We start from the raw sequence: 17768 nt of genomic DNA, 5'->3' as shown, positions 1-17768 counted from the left end.
ATGACTTTCCACTTTTTTGTAGGAGATACAACAACAAAGATATATATGGGAGCTACAAAAACATTCATTGGAGAAGGAAATCCATCAAAGTGCCTTACCATTATTAATTCCTTCCTTAAAAGTGCCGCCGACGATATGTGTTATCCTAAACCTTGTGCAATTGGACGAACATATCAGCCTTCGATAGGAACGGACAATTTCTATGCTATAGCAGCCTTCACATATGCACCACGTTCACTTGGCACAGTAGATTCTTCAGGGAAACTTAATATGAGTCGACTCAATGAAACAGCGTTTAACTACTGTCAGAAGGTAAGATCTAGTAACCACTGCTATGTTGTTTATTTACTGCTTAAAGTATGCATAGTCTTAGGGAAACATCTTCGCTAGCCAAGGGTTACGATCCACTCCCGTTCTCTCCACCCTTGGCAGATTAAGCCAACATTTGTGATAACAAGGTCGCGCCATCTATCGGAAGAATAAAGTCACGTCCATTCCGAATACATTATTCTTAGCCAATATTAGCACTAATATATACGTTGACATTCATGCATTTGTGCACTCAGTTTGTGCATGAAACATACACAGGATCTTCTTTTAGTTGATTAAAAACATTCAAGTTGTCACTCAATATAGTCGTATGTTTAGGGATGAAAAGACTTGTTGCACAATAAACACGTGGCAATTGTTTGCACTTTAGTCTTTTTTATGTGTGTCTTGTTATAAACCTTATACATAGTCAAATGATTATTTCCCGTTCATAATCAATCTGATTTAAAGTAAGAGATGTCTGGATTCTGATAAAGTAGAGTCAACAGTAATTCGCAAATGTTCAAATCTCATACGTTTATTAGGAAGGGAAATACCGTTTCAATTGCAGAACTTCTTTTCATATGTTATCATAATTATATTATTATTCATTTTATTGTCATGTTAATGTTCATTTAGAAGTTAAATTATGAATTCAATACTTTCATTTCATTTACTACATCAGTTTTTTTTTGTTTTTGAAAAAGAGATTTTTGGGATAAATATAATAATAATTGATCAATGATACAGCAAAACAAAGACAAGCCAAAACCAAAAGACATACAAAAATTAGCATACAGTCTTACACGATAGAAATCTAGTGCATATGCAATATTTAATACTGATTCTAGAGGAAATGTGAATACATATACAGATTAAATAGAATTGAAGCGACAGTAGTTTACTGAATCAAATCTTATAAATCAATGAAGGACATGCAAATCAATGTAACAAACAAAAACTGAAGGAATCGCATGTACCCTAAAAGAAGTGAGACATGTTGCGGCAAGTGATAGCGTCTCTGGATACATACTATATTTTAATAGAAGATAGATCTCATGTTACAGGTCATATTTTGCAAAAAATCCCAAATAGTTTACATATTTTCTGTTTATTTACATATCCATACGTATATCTACGAATGGATTTATATGTTTTCTCAGTATCTTGAATGTACTTTTGATTATATCTAGTTTTCATTGCAGAGTTTAACCGATGCAACTACAAATACGTCTATCTCAGAAAAGTACGGTTCAGCGTATTGTCTGATGGGATTATATATCCCGGCATTATTATCTGAAGCATATGGATTTACTTCAGAAACTCAAAAAATTACGTTGATTCGAAAAATTAAAGATATTTCAGTTGGTAAGTTTTATTTTTCTTATTATTTTTACTTTTCATTTTAAAAATAAAATGTGCTACAGAAAAACAATCCATTTTCTTATGAATAACCTAAAGGTCAATAAAAAAAATCGTAACAAGCACATACGTTGAAGATACTCTATCTTTTCCTTTCGACTATGATGACGTCTGTCAATTTGAACATGGCATTTTAGTCTCCCGTAGGCTCCCGTATACTTATTTATACATATTTGTTTTATTATGACTGTAAATAGACTCGCTGTAGAGACAATTAAGATAATAAAGTTAGTTTTTAACTAAAATATCAATTTTCCATGATTTGATTCTATAAAAAAAAAGACGAAAGAAACAAAATGTATATTCAGACTGAAAAGTTGACGTCAAACTGATAACGCCAGGGCAAAAAAAGGATAAACATACAGAAGACAGAAAGCAGTATAAATAACACAGCATAGATAACTTAAAACTAAGATACACGAACCCCACCAAAAAACATTGGTGAACTCATGTGCTACAAAATCGAAATCAGAACCTACACCACATGTCGCACCGGTAGTATTGCTTATGTAAATACTATTTAAAGTCTTATTCGGTAATGGCTCATATAGGTAAACAAATGAGTAAAATAGGACGAGATAAGCAAATTGAATAGTACTGGATTTAAAAGAGGGACGAAAGATACCAAAGGGACAGTCAAACTCATAAATCTAAAACAAATTGACAACGCCATGGTTAAAAATGAAAAAAAAAAACAGCACACATGACACAACATAGAAGACTAAAGAATAAACAACACGAACCCCACCAAAAAACTAGTGGTGATACTAGATGCTTCGGAAGGGTAAGCAGATTCTGCTCCACATGTGGCACCCGTCGTGTTGCTTATGTGACAACAAATCCGGTAAAAATTCTAATTCGGTAGGTCACATTCATGAAAGAGAAGAGGATTGTAGTTACGACGTAAGGAACATATCCGATATCATTTGTGAAACGGTTATTCCATAACGGTCAACCAACTCGTGATGGCGTCCGTAAAATTTACGAAGGGATGATTTCAACTTCACCATTTGGAACTCTTGGTTTAATAGCTTCCTTGTGAGCAGCAACCCTTCATCAAGAAAAAGAAAATTATGATAGGAAATTCAAGCAAGGGAATATCGTATCAATTGGGAGATATATACCCCGTATGCAGGTGCTGCTGGAAAGTTGCTACTTAGAAATGGAAAGTTCACAATTGGAAAGCTAAAATCATCTCTTTTGTCGTAAAGTTTTGTTTTCAACCGACCCTCATTGTCAATTTCTAGCTGTAAGTCAAGATATGAGGCCGACTTAACTGTATTTGTAGTATCCTTTATCTCTAGCTCTTTAAGTTGCATTTCGTAGTTTCTGATAATCTTGTGTTTTGCACTTTTTTCGAATGTTCATATTGCAAAAAAACAAATTGATTGATTAGTTGTCTCATTGACAATCATACAATATCGTGTTTGATAATTCTGTAAATTAAGTAGACAAAAATAACGTTCCCAATTTGATTAGTGTCTGTGTGTCGTGTACTTTTTGTATGATTGTGCAAATTAAACATATCATGACTGTTAACTATAGCTTTAACATGTTTTTATACGATTTTAGATTGGACATTAGGAGCCATTGTATACGAAACAGAGGTGTTTGAAACCAAATGTGGCACTTCAGCAGGACATATCTCATATCCTGACATTTGTTTTATAAATATTTTACTTTTATTAACGTATCTGATGGTTAGATGATAACAGATTATTGTTTTGTTAGTTTTCTATATAATTGTATTATTTGTAATTGTAGTCTGTAAATAGAATTAGATATGTACATGAATTATTAAACTTTACACTTTCATACATAACTATCAAATAAAATATATGCCTATCCTAGTTGAGTTGCCTAAATTTATTTTATGCATTTTTAGGTAAAATTTTTTTTTTGCTGATATGTGCTCATAATCTCTTTTTTTTGTACATTGTTAAAGTCAAAGTCTTTTAATTTGATGTCCAAATTAAAAAAAAACGAAAAAATATAACCTAATCTTAATTGAAAAGAACATTCAAACTTATGATTGTGTTGGATACAAACCGCAATTTGTATACGTGTACATGCAAAACAAATTACTTGGTAGAGGGGTCTAAATACTGAACAAACAACATTTTTCAAAAAGACAACGTATAATAAAACACTGCTATACCATGTCGAAGAGAAAAGTGAGAGCACAGAGATTTCATGTATGTGAGGAATTGACCCCTCTCTCATCTGTTGAGCGAAGGAATAAATACCGCTCCTACGACACAACAGGTGAGAATGCATCTATAGCGAGTTTGTATGTTATAAAATTGTTGATAGCACATACATTTGTAAAACAATTTAAGAAGTTACTTTCAAAGCAAAATACCAAATATCAAAGATAGAATGGTATGGCTATTTGGACATCGTTACAAAACAACAAGCCCAAAGTACTCTGTCACAACAGCGCTGAAATGAAACATGTTCTATAATCTAGTAAACATTACAACTGTCACATTGCTAATTCGGTACAGCCATTTTCTGATGAAAATGAAGGGTTCGCCTTGGTTTATGACTAGTTAAACTCACAACCAAATGACAGTTGTTTATTGTTCCGTTAAATTGACAAAATTTGATTAGCCAACCAAACATACATAACAGGTTAATATGACAATAATTGAGATAAATATGTGTGAATGCTAATACTGGAAACAGGAATATTGAGAAGAAAAAACATATGTGCTCAATGTTTAAAATTGTCATAACTAAAAGAGTTTGAACAGAACAATTCACAAAACCAAAATTGCTTTAATTTAGTATCTACTTTATGAATATACAATTAAATTCAAACTGATCATTCATTGATAAATCATACCATTACCGAAGCACTGGGTACAAGGTAAATCTTCTTTCATATGTTCCAGGGTTGTTTTTCTCAAACAATTACAAACTCAACCATTTAAATCAAGTCTTGTAGAACTTGCTACAATGCTGATGGTTCATTTAAAAACTAAAAATTTAATTGTTTTAGCAGCCGTAGTACCGAACCATTGAGAGAAAACGAAAATATGTTGGTGAGTTCGGTACATGTTTTAAAAATAACTTTCACAAGAAAATCTAAATATATTTTTTGTCATATACATGTATAATATAATGAATGCTAAAACAATGAAAATCAACATTACTATGCTCCTTGTTTGACGTGTCACGGTACTTGTCTATCCCAAATTCATGTATTTGGTTTTGATGTTATATGTATATGTTATATTTGTTATTCTCGTGGGATTTTGTCTATGTGTGTTACATTTTAGTGTTATGTCGTTGTTCTCCTCTTATATTTAATGCTTTTCCCTCGGTTTTAGTTTGTTACCCCGATTTTGTTATTTGTCCATGGATTTATGAGTTTTGAACAGCGGTATACTACTGTTGCCTTTTTTTATATATAGCAAAACATTAAGTTCATAGCAAATTAAAGTATCGCATATTTAAGCCTCGAGCATCACTAAAGAGTAAATTATTTTGAAAAGCGCATCTGGGGCAGTAAAATATATACTGTAAATGTTTTATTAGTACTAGGTCTTTTTTGTGCGACATTTTTACCTATTGTGTTTGTTTTGTTCAAACATCGTTGTCAACATAATGGAATTTGATGCGACTGTCATACAGGCGAGAAGTTTAGCTAGCGTTAAAACCAGGTTTACTCCATCATGTTCTACATAGCAAAATGCCTGTACTAAGGCCAGTTAAGTATTTTTGTTATTTTACGTTTTATTGTTTTATCAGCTCTTCAATGTATGTGTGAGGTTTTAATTTTTAAATATGTTGTCCTCGAACATCACTTATGTGGCATTAGTTTCAAAATGCATATCTGGTGCAGTAATATTGGTAAAGTTCATGTTAGGCTGCATAAATATCCATTTGAAAAGATTCGTTTCAAATGTAAATGTAATGTAGAAAGACTGAACAATGAAGTGTCATATTTTAATATAACAAAGTAATCGGTCTTTTTGTGTTAAAATCAAAATTTTTAAAAATACTGAACTCCGAGGAAAATTCAAAACAGAAAGTCCCTAATCAAATGGCAAAATCAAATGATTAAACACATCAAACGAATGGACAACAACTGTCATATTCCTGATTTGGTACAGGCATTTTCAAATCTAGAAAATGGTGGAATGAACCTGGTTTTATAGAGCTAAACCTCTCATCTGTATGACAGTCGCATCAAATTCCATTATATTTACAACGATGCGTGATCAAAACAGACATAATAGGTAAATTGTCAAAATAGGGGTACGGCAGTCACCACCGTGTCATATACTCAAATAGAACTAAAACAAACAAATATTTAACAAAGAAGCACAAAAAACATCTATCAAATTTAAGAACCACATTCATTGCAAATTACTTTATATGTATTTTAAATCAACCCATAAAGGATTGAAATATTCAAATTCCCGTGACTGTATGATGTGCATCTATACTATAAAATTTTGAACAATCACCATAAGATAGAACTCTGAGAATAATAAATATGTAAAGCAGTGATTCGGATAAAAAAGTGCAAATGTATCGTAGATAATATAATGAATTTATAACTAGTGACAAATAGAGTTGTCTTTCTTTTATTAGATATTCAAAGTATGCGTTGTATTTTGTATTCGTTAGGTCAATAGCTTTGAAATAACTTTTATGACATATGAACACTTCATTTAAATTTTTAATTGTTTTGATGAAGCATATAATTATTTCAATGTAGTGTGAACCAAAAAGTTCGAGACAAACAATCTCCAAAATTGTATAATATTTAGTGAATGCTTCAATATAGTTTCCATGTATAAAGACAGTATATTTAAAAATCTAATTATCTGTAATAAAACTTCATCGCAAGCCGTGGGATTTGACTGTTTTTCATGTCTATTATTTTGTAATATTTGAAAATGAGCAAATATGGTATGATTGCCAAGAGGACAATTATCCACCACTGTTCAAATGAAGTGAGTGTCAGGAGTTATAGACAACCGTACGGTCTTCAACAATGAGATACACCAATACAATGTAAACGGCAATAAAAGGCCCGACATGAAACGCTTCAGCTTTTTCAGTTCTTGTGCGTCCTATGCTTTCACATATTTGGCTTTGAATGTAAAACAAGAAAAGTACTTCATATGAATAAAATTTATAATGTGTTATATTATTATACATAATTATTAAACAATACACATAGCAATTACATTTGAAATAGTATATCAACTAAGATTATGAAAAACACTTCATTTGTATTTGATTTCTTTTGTTTGTTGTGTCATGAATTGGTTCGTGTTTTTGGGGTTTTTTTCTTCACGTTTTTAATTATTTCGCATTTGAGTCATGTTGTGAGCTTTTATATTCGACTATACGATAAATATTTTTCTCAATATTGTAGGCTGCATTATTTCCTAATGTTGATTAAACACATGCCAATAAGACTGTTGTGGATAAATGTTGCATATGCACTCATGCTACATCATTTATATTCATTCAATTTACATTTAATCGTGTCCTATATTAAGACATCGTGGCGCGTGTTTATTCTTTAGATAAATGTTATAATTTAAGTAGAGAAAGGTGCTTTGGACATACTTAACATATAAAAGTTACACTTTGTAAATACAATTGTTTCACCAACCACACCTCTTTAGGGGAGATACCAGTAGTATACAATATTCATATATATTTAGTTTTGAACATCGGTATTCTACTGCGCCTTCATTCACGTACTGGTTCCCAGATATAATATCAATGTTTAATCTCATAGAGACATAACTACGGAATGTTACCAGTATAAAAACACATATGTTAGGGGCGAAAATTTAATTCTGAGGAAGACCCAAAGCGTAGGGACGATTATTACAGAATTTTAGTATAAGTTTATAAACTTTTAGAAGTTCGGGGCATACAAATGTTGAATATATGCTGCACGGCCATATGTTTTGACCTTTGAATAAATAAATTATATATATGTATCAGCATTCGTAAAGGGAGATTACTTTGCCTATATTTACAGAAGTGCAATCTACACTGTTATTCTTATTATTTTCACAGATGATTTAATGCACAAAGCAATGTCTTTCACATTCAAATGATTGAGAATAAAAGAAGATTTGTCAAGTAACTTACTTTTCCTTACTATACATAAATTTCATGATTTTTTTAAATGTCTACCACTAACCAGATATCCGTTTCCAGATGCACCTGTGACAAGTGAGGAATATGAGCTGTTTTCCAGGTGTTCCGTTGGTTGATAAAGTCTAACGTCTAAAGTTTTTATGAACTATCCCCCTTTTTTCGGGTTAATAATTTTTCTCTTTTTTTTACAAAAGTAAAATTTACAAATGATTGTTAGAAACTGACATAAAATAGATATATAGAATGTAGCAATTTCATATCCCCTATTGTTGTCTTTTTTCGAAGTTTTACAACACATGTATTTATCATTGTAACAAATAGGTTGCATGTCTACGAGAAAATGAGTTAGAAACTTGTATCATTTGTTTTTATATAAATTTACAAAAATATTATATATATATAAAAACAAATGATATATCTCTAAATGCACAGGTCAGCACGTGTTTCAAAAACAATCTTTATTGTGTACGTTGATGACCAAGACCTTTAATGTTATCATCGTAAATATTTGCGAATGTACATATTTATGAAAGTTTTAAATATTTGAATACACAAGCCTTTCCTTTTCTTATATATGATCAATAAAACAATGATAAATAACTGCTGGTTAGGAATAAATACCTACCAAACTAGGCTTAAATATGGTAATCATAAATCGACACATAGGGGACAGTGCACGAATGATAAAAATCAAAAGAAATGAGAAGGAAAATTATCAATGTTTAAGACTATACAGGGAATACCAAGCACTTGACCTTAACGCATTATATGACTTTTGAACAGCGGTAAACTACTGTTGCCTTTATTTTATAAAAATATAGATATAATCTCAGCAAAAACTAAATCTTTTAAAGAGATAAAACAAACATCATTCTATGTCAGAGGTACCTAGAGTAGATTATCTAAACCGACGGAACATTTACAAGGTATTTTATATCAAGCATAGATTATAGGGATGCAAAACCACACGGAGAAGGTATATTTGATCTAAAATTGTGACATGAAATTATAGATAGTCGTTTTACTTAGTTTTAAAAAAACTATGATGTAAAGAATGTCCCATCACATATTCCATTGTACGTGTAAAATGGTAAAAGTGACTTCGTTTCCCAAAAAGTTTTTATAACACTACATAATAAGTATTATGATATTCATCTAGTGAAGTTAAAGCAACTTTATGTAGAGGATTTATTTGTTCTACAGTTTGATTTAGATTTTAGGTATTCGTTGTTATTCTGTAGTTACTAGTTAACATATCGAAATGTACTATCATATCATTTGATTATGTATTTCTCTGTCCTTAGTATTCTTGCATGGACTTGCATATATTTGTACGGTATTCCTGTCATGTAATATTGTTATTATAGCGGTATATTTAACATTGCCATTAAGCGAGAGGTTTGGCTAGCCACACAGCCATGTTTAACCAATTTTTGTTCTTAAAATTGTTCTGAATCAAGTCAGGTGTTATCTAATAGTTTGTTTCTTTGTGTGTTGCATTGCCATTTGTTTTTTGCCGCACTTCAGTGTTTCTGTTGTTTCGTTGTCTCCTCTTATAGTTGGTGTGTTCCCTTGGTTTTAGTTTGTAACCCCGGATTTGTTTTTCTCTCAATCGATGTATTGCTATTGAACAACGGTATACTACTGTTGCCTTTATGTACATCCACCTTTAACCATGACAACAATGCTTTATATATTGCATACGAAGTGCTTTTCAGATTTACCTTCTCGTTGAATTTCAGGAAGGTAAAAATACGTAGACACGGTAGGAGCTATATGAACAAATGGGCCCTAAAATTAATAACCAAATTATTCTACATTATACTTCCCCGGAGGGAGTTGGAACCTCAGTTTCTTCATGTTTGTTTTGTGTTTTTTTTTTTCATTTATCAACAGGAAAGTATGTTAAACATGAGAAAATCATGTCAGCACTGAGACATTGTCTACTTAGCTAATAATACATTCGGAGACGAGCAGTCCATCAAAAACCAATATCGACCGAATGTTTGAAAATGAAAAGCTTAGTAGGTCGCATGCGTCCGAAGCACTTTTATGGATTTATCAAGAACACTCAAACCCGAAATTTTTCAGTGATTTTTGCAATTTTCTTCATGAAGAACACACATTTAAGTTCAACAATTAAAATTGTCAGAGCAAACAGATTTTGAACAGAATAAAAATATACAATAAATATATTCAATTTGATCAAAATGAATTATACAGAATTGAAGCACTAGTTACCTGATAAAGCTTATTCTAAGGGTTTTGCATTTCTGTTAACAAATCAAAAAACAATTTAATTGTGTCTCTTACTTGCTACAAGGCGTATGGTCAAAGTTCAAAGGTTAAACCGCAGCGGTACAGAACCAGTGGAAAAGAATAGAGTGTCTAAGATACCGATATGGTGGATTTCGACACATGTTTCTGGGGTAACTTTTAAGAAATGCTAGATATAAAATTCATGTGAGTAATATATTTACAAATGCGACAAAACAAAAGTAAAAAATGAACTGTACAATGTATTTACAAAAGAGGAATAAGATTACAGAAAACTGGATAATAATCCTAATATCACAAAGAAACATTTGAAACAGTTTAAGAACGAACATGAATCTCAATGTTGGTAGTAATGCTATAGGTCATTCTAATCCAAAGCGAATTTTGTTAAAGGATGAGGCAATGACAACATGGCATCCATTGTTTTAAATCATTTTTTTAACACAGCAAAAAAAGGAACATCTAATTTAGAAACAACAAAAAAGGTACAACTCAATATTATCTATTCTTGCGAACAGAAAATCAAATAGTTTCACATACGAACCAACTTTTTTTTCTGTGATTAATCAAGATTAATATGCACTGTTGTAGTGGTCATTTGCCAAATCTGTATTTTCCACTGTCCTTTCAATACTAGACTTTGAAAAATTCGTATCTTAATGTTAGATACTTTGTTATTTCTTCTGAGAGAACTTTGCGTTTCATTCCATATTTCTCTACATCAACACGATCTGGATGGTAATGTACAACTGCTCTCTGTAAAATCTTCTTTAAATCTGTAGGTGGCTTTTTACCATCCTCCGGTACTCCTTCGAGTTTATGTTCAGGATTTACCGGTGGGAATGTCTTGTACACATACTTTAAAAACTCGTCAGATCGTGGTTTCGAATGTTCTTCATCTTTTTGTTTCAAGTCTTTCATTTCACTTTCTAGTTCTTTCAAGTACTTCTCCCTGATTTTTTGCCATTCCTCGCTCTCTTGTTTTACTGTTTCTTCTTGATATCTAGCAATAATTGCTTTACAGTCCTCAAACCATTCTACAATAAACAAATGTGACAGATAAAATTATGATTGTGATTTCTGTCGCATCTAGAGTAGACCTTATTATAGAGTAAACTTTTATCAAATATTAACATCATCTACAGTGTAATGTGTGTACAAAGCTACAAAGCTTCTTTGTACGATGGCCCATTAGATCACCAAAAAACATTTGTTGGAATATCTGTTGAAAGGTCAGGTTTTTGTTGGTTAAACAAATCATTGGACAGGGTGACTGAAAATGTTGTTTGACTAGTCTATCACTGTATTCACAATTCGTGGATCTCTACATACTAGCAAACTTATCTGCTGTGTTGTACATACATGTGTACCCCAAAACATAGATTCAGTGCTTATACGTTTAGTGTTTTGATTCATTTCTGATGTTAACGTTACACAAAAATAATAAATTTTAAGATCTAAATGTAATCTTTTAATAATCGTGAATACAAACAGATATAAAAATCGAATTTGTGTTGTGTTTCAAGTCTAGATTTAAAATAGAGTATATATTCCACAAGTACCAAATGTATGCCAAACAGTTAGATGAAAATGATAACTCTTAGATAAAAAAATAAATACAACTCGAAACAACAAAAATTAGCACAAAATACGCTGAAAATTTAAATCAAAAACTGAAACATTGCATGTAAACTCCTTGCATGTTAAAAGAATTTTCAAGGGTTGAGGTCTTTTCAAGAGCAAATACAGTCATGTAAATTTTATTAAAAAAACGCTAAGTAAAGTAAGTATGTTGCAAACAATCTAACAGAGTATATTAAATGTCAAGAACAAAAATTTTAATTCAATTTCATTGTACGCTATTCGTTACTTTTCGACATATTTTTTTTTGTGTAAGGATTTCTCACATTTAGTAACTTTTTTTTAATTATTATATTGTATTTTTAGAATATTTTTCTCGAAAATCTTTATCAATGTAAAGAGGACAGAATACCTTCACCGTGAAAATTTCTAGGATGCATAGAGTTGGCTAGCTGCATTGCTCGTAATAGATATTCCTTAGCCTTGTACTTAAGTTTGAGGACTTTGTCGTAAACCTTTCCTATCCGACTAAGAGCTATGGCTTCCATTTCTACTTCTGTTATCTCTCTGGTTTTTAATACAGCTTTTGTATGCCAATCAATAACTTCGTATACCATGTCAATGTTCAGTTTTTCCTCGTCCATCAATAATTTACGGAACAGTTCTTCTCCTGTTTTGAAATTTAAAAAAAACAACTAAATAAATCATTAATTTCAAACGAAATGTGTATGATCAAGATCTGAAGTACTGCCAATATTTGTACATTTTATCAAGATTTTATATGGTCGAATTACCAAATTTTAATTTTAATCTCTTACTTTTTAGCATTCATACAAATATGAACAATTCTTAATATCTAAACCGGTTAAAAAAAAGAACATAACAATGAACACAATTCAGACTATAATATCAAATTAAAATTCAATGATTGAGAGTGGAGCATAGAACATACCACTGTATGGAATAAAAAAGGGGAAATGGTGGATAAAAACAAACTATAGGGTATCAGACCTCTCACTTATCTGATAGCTCTTTAACGGTCCAACGACGTAAATTTTCTAAATCAACCAAAAGCACCAGAACTCATGAAATAAAAATGTTTACGAACTATGATAACATCTTCATCTAATATCTTCATGCATTTAACGATTCAAATATAACTGGATATATACTCATTATAGATATCAGGATTAAATTTTGTATTTACGATAGACGCGCGTTTCGTCTACAAAAGACTCGTCAGTGACGCTCGAATCCAAAAAAAAAAAAAATTAAGTTGAAGAAAATTGAGGACCAAAATTCCAAAAAGTTTTGCCAAATACAGCTAAGTTAATCTATTAAAGAGGTAGAAAAGCCTTAGTATTTCAAAAATTCATAAGTGTTGTTAACAGTTACTTTACAAAAATGACCATGTCAATGATAATTCATGTCAGCACAGAGGTGATACCCTCGGGGAAATAAAACTCCACCAGCAGTGGCATCAACCAGATATTAAAACCAGCTTACCTATCTGATTTGCTTGCATTGATTCAGCTATACATTGATGCATAAGAACGTCACTTTCCAGTACCTCTGCCTCCTGTTCTATATGAGGTAACGGTATAGTCCTACCACAAGAAGCAGCTTCTGTTACAGGGTAATAGCATTCTCTCATTTGATACATTGCAACTTTGAAGTTCTTTTCTTGAATAGCAGTAACACCAGCATGAAAATGACACGTTGCAATATGTATGTAACACTCAGCCTTAACTGTAGGTATTTCAATCTTTTGGAGTACATCATAGAATACTTTAACACGTTTATCAAATTCAATAGTACAAGCTCTTCCCTTTTTCAAGTCTTCCCAAAAGCCGATGGCCGTTGTACACAGGTTGTTTCGCCAATCATTAGTTTTTACATCTCGTGATTTCAGCCATGCTTCTGAGGTGTATTGGAAAGCCTCTTTGTAAAAATGAACAATAACAGACGCTCTATCGTTCAAGGCATCAGCAACGTTTCCCAGTCTCCATGACACCATTCCTAAATTTTTGGCAGACGAACTTTTTTCATCATGATTTTGACTTGTATTGTATGCCTTATAATATAAGTTTAAAGCTGTCTGGAGACGATCACGCTGAAGAGCAGGTGTGAACTTCTGTGTTGCTGTCAAATATATTTTGTTTCCTTCTTCACGAAAACGTATAGATGGAGATGAAGACATGATTTATAATACAAACTGGAATTAAAGAGAATCATTATCAGATAATGTACTATATAAATTCGTAAATAATAGGGTATTAGAAATCCGAGTAACTGAGACATTCAATGACAAGGTGAAAATTTAGTTGACCAAAACTTTCTAAAGTCACAATATGATTCAGTTTAATTTAACTTGCACTAATAATAACACCCCAAAATGAAAACCGAATAACACAATCTTATAAGAATTATTCTTAATGGTAAAGTTAAAGTTTTAGAATGTTAATGATTGGCTTATGAATAACAATACACTGGAATCAACTGCCGGATAAGGTTGCATGCATGCAGATCCTGTGAAGGCATTCAAAACCGCTCTACAGGAACACCGCCTATAACAACGGTGCTCTTCTCCACCGTGTATAAAAGCCAAACTATGATTCTACACGTATCAATACAGATACAGAATAACAGGAATTATGTATACATGTATACCTAAATGAGACAACACATTAAATCTCAAGGGCAACATACAGTCCTACAACATTAGACCGTTATGAAATACTTGCCATAGATGAATACGAATACGGTACATTTACTAAGCCACATTTCTCGTTTTCCCTTCTTTGCTATAAATTTCTTCGTATGCGACTTATTTTTTTTTTAAGGTTGCCCCTAGTGAAACAGGAACTGTTGACCCTTTCAGAATACATGCATTAACCCTATGATTTCTAAATTGGATAAGTATTCATTTCTTTATTATGTCTGAGTGTCTGAGACTTTCCTTTTTTTTTCTTAAACACTGCTGATACTATATAGCATTACAAACTTTTCATATTTAGTCATTTTGGGGTCAAGGTTTCAGAATTTACATGCAACCATGGTTTTTATGAATTTTGTAATCTCTACCGTTTAAGAAAGAGATTGTTGCCCCAATCTAGGCTCGGGGACATATTTTTTATAACGCACACAGTGCACACATTGAAAGAATGCTAATAGTTATGTCAGCTGTTAAACAAATATATATATCAAGGCCGTTCGATATTGTGTAATAAAACTTTGATACAGATTTTTTGGTAAATTAGAGTGATACTTATTACCGACTATATAAAAAAAAGTGATAACAGAAAGGGCATTTACCTGATCTAACCTGTGATTGTATCGAAACAGGAACCAAATTGGTGTCAATTCCGTAGAAGTATTAGTATCTGAAACCGAAAGTAAAATGAGTCTTTATATAGGTCTGACTAAAAACTTTTATGAATTTATTCGATCTCAAAATTTCCGTAAATTGACTAAAAGATCAATAAATGTTAAAAAAGAACATCTTTGAAAATTTAATGAATGATTACAAATATATATATATATATATATTCCGCAAAGCCTACTGTGTTGCGAGAATGCTCATTATTAGGGTCATAAAGAATTTCTGAAATTGCAAAAAAGTGCCTGTACTAGTTTAACCCCAGCTCCTCCTCTTAATAATCAAAACACAAAAACAACCATATTTTGTAACTACATAAAAAAATTTCAATCTTTAAAATTTCATAAAAGAATATGTAACATGTAATTTTTCAGCCTGTGAAATATTTTTTTGAAACTGTAGGCGGCGCAATATTTTGTCTCTCCTGTTTTTAATGTTTAATGGGAAATTTCTAGGCTGTCTAGACAAAAAATTAAAGCTTACTTTTCCTGGCCGTTGAGGTAGTTTCTATCTTATCTCTTTTTTTCTCTGAGACCGTCTCTTTCAAATAAACAACAAAATCAAGTAATTCCCTCCCATTCTCAGTTTTTACTTTTTTTTATAAAGACGTCTACTGTTTTCAGTCAAATATAGTCAATCCTTATATTTTTATATTTTAATTTACATCAAGAAATCGTTTTAAATAAAATTGGAAACCCTGCATATCTAATGCTTTTCAATAATATATGATCAAATCGTTAAAAGACCTATTATTTTTATCGTGATGAAAATTAAATACACCCAGTCGGGTTAATGCCCTCAAGGTGTATCTAATACTTACAAGAAGAATCTGATGTCATAAAAAAAATGCATACAGCATAGACACATTCACCAACGGACTTCTATCGGACGTATAAGAGCCTCCGTATAACGGATAAAACGGATGTGAAACGGACTTCTACCGGACTTATAACGGATAAAACGGACGATAAATGGTTTCCGTTTCTCGTACGTTGCATATCTTGTGTACATGTATGTCCGTTATGCAATTTCATTTGGTCAATACATCAACGTACTCCCAACGGAAAACTTTTTTTTTCATCCATTAGGCGTCCGTTCGAGCTAACCGGTAATGTGTGACCACAACTTAGAAGATAAAGGTACTTTTATCCAAAAGTGTATGATTAAATGATCTGTCAAGTGCTATTAAAAATGATCGAATGAAATGAAAAGAAAAACAAAACAAAGAAAAATTATTTTCCTTTATTTTTTTCCAACCAATAGTTGCACACATTTTATTCATAACCTTTCAGTATACTTTATACTATATATTTGAAAATAAAATATTTATCAAGCCACAGAATGTTTTGTGAATGAAAAACATGAAAAGAGGAAAGAAGTCAGATCAGTTAATGCCTCAGATTTTAGATAGTTTAAATATTTCGTATTAGGGACAGTTAAAATTGGCATTGAACTTTTATATGAGATAAATAAATATAGGTTTATATGTATATGAACGATTCATAATCTATTTAAAAATGTTTTACGAAATCGCTTAATAGTTTTATAGAATAATAAATTATTAAGATAAATTAAAATGTTAAATACACACCTCTTACAGCCCTACATCTATCCCCAATAAATCGCATCAAAATGTGGTTTATCAAATTGAAATTGCACATGATCAGAAACTTTCCAAATCATGGTTCCCTGTGGTCAAAACAAGGGAGAAATGTTTCATACAGCTGTTGATAAATGACAACTGTTTCCTTAATATATTTTGTTTTAGATGTCCCTGATAGAATATTATTCTGTTTTATATGTCCCTGTTAGAATATTATTCTGTTTTATATGTCCCTGTTAGATGATATTCTGTTTTATATGTCCCTGTTAGAACAAATATTTCATACCCTATATTCTGTAGTATTCCTTCCAGTGGAAATAACATTTCAGAATATTTTCTTCAAATTAAGAACTGCTATTCAATTATATCAAATAATATGATGCATGTGTGAAACTAAGAACATTAAAAAGCCTACACCTCCCTTAAAGTTTGATTGATCGCTCCCTAAAAGCGACGTTTATTTTCGACGCACGCATAAAAGACAGAGAAAGACGTCTCCAGTATCTTCCCTGTTTTAAAATTGTTTCGAGGCTTCCCTAGATGCAATTTATTTGAAAATATTATGTGTATACATATTGTTTTTATTCCCCTTCCTTTTACGAAGAAATGGTATGTAATACCACGGAAGTAATATTGAACTGAATTCAATATTACTTCCATGGTATAACGAAATCAGAGGTCAATATTTTAATTAGATTTGGCCGTTTCTAATTCGAGACAAACAGGATTTCTTTTTCTTTTATTCAGTAAAATTGAGAATTGAAATGGGGAATGTGTCAAAGAGACAACAACCTGACAATAGAACAGACAACAGTAGAACCCTTCAAGGTCACCAACAGGTCTTCAATGCAGCGAGAAATTCCCGCATCCGGAGACGTCCTTCAGCTGGCCCCTAAACAAATATATATACTAGTTCAGTGATAATGATACACTATACACTACAGTTATAATGTCTTTTTTTGTAAAACAAACATCTATTGACTTAGATATGTAACAGTATTTTGTTTAAAGATAGGATACATGATAATGGTATTATCAATTAACTGTTATTATGTA

General features: G+C 31.6%; 2 protein-coding genes across 8 annotated transcripts in view; one reads left to right on the top strand and one right to left on the bottom strand.

The window, feature by feature from the left end:
• The window catches only part of LOC143068005 (ectonucleoside triphosphate diphosphohydrolase 1-like), a 42301-nt gene extending 38720 nt beyond the window's left edge, over nt 1–3581 (top strand). For all 7 annotated transcript variants that reach the window (XM_076241736.1, XM_076241737.1, XM_076241731.1 and 4 more), the window contains 3 exons: nt 23–312; nt 1515–1677; nt 3304–3581. In XM_076241736.1, coding sequence (XP_076097851.1) covers nt 23–312; nt 1515–1677; nt 3304–3440 — 590 coding nt within the window. In that variant the 3' untranslated portion in view covers nt 3441–3581. The remainder of the gene's footprint in view (nt 1–22; nt 313–1514; nt 1678–3303) is intronic.
• A 6790-nt stretch (nt 3582–10371) lies between these two features.
• Nucleotides 10372–15160, bottom strand: LOC143068004 (uncharacterized). Its single transcript, XM_076241730.1, has 4 exons — nt 15046–15160; nt 13237–13945; nt 12143–12400; nt 10372–11186 (listed from the first exon to the last, which is right to left on the bottom strand). The coding sequence occupies exons 2-4, from the start codon at nt 13928–13930 to the stop codon at nt 10783–10785; spliced, it is 1356 nt and encodes a 451-aa protein (XP_076097845.1). The 5' UTR covers nt 13931–13945; nt 15046–15160; the 3' UTR covers nt 10372–10782.
• Nucleotides 15161–17768: the final 2608 nt, after the last annotated feature.

Source organism: Mytilus galloprovincialis, chromosome 3 (genome assembly GCF_965363235.1).
Source record: "Mytilus galloprovincialis chromosome 3, xbMytGall1.hap1.1, whole genome shotgun sequence".
NCBI classification, from domain to species: domain Eukaryota; kingdom Metazoa; phylum Mollusca; class Bivalvia; order Mytilida; family Mytilidae; genus Mytilus; species Mytilus galloprovincialis.
This window is presented reverse-complemented; position numbering and strand designations above follow the sequence as displayed.

Bases quoted from the DNA above. Each gene is read 5' to 3' on its own strand.
- LOC143068004 (XM_076241730.1), bottom strand. From the start codon at position 13,930: ATGTCTTCATCTCCATCTATACGTTTTCGTGAAGAAGGAAACAAAATA. The intron at 12,401-13,236 runs GTAAGCTGGTTT...ATTTCAAAACAG, and splicing joins AATGCAAGCAAATCAGATAG to GAGAAGAACTGTTCCGTAAA. The intron at 11,187-12,142 runs GTATTCTGTCCT...TGTTTATTGTAG, and splicing joins TAGAAATTTTCACGGTGAAG to AATGGTTTGAGGACTGTAAA.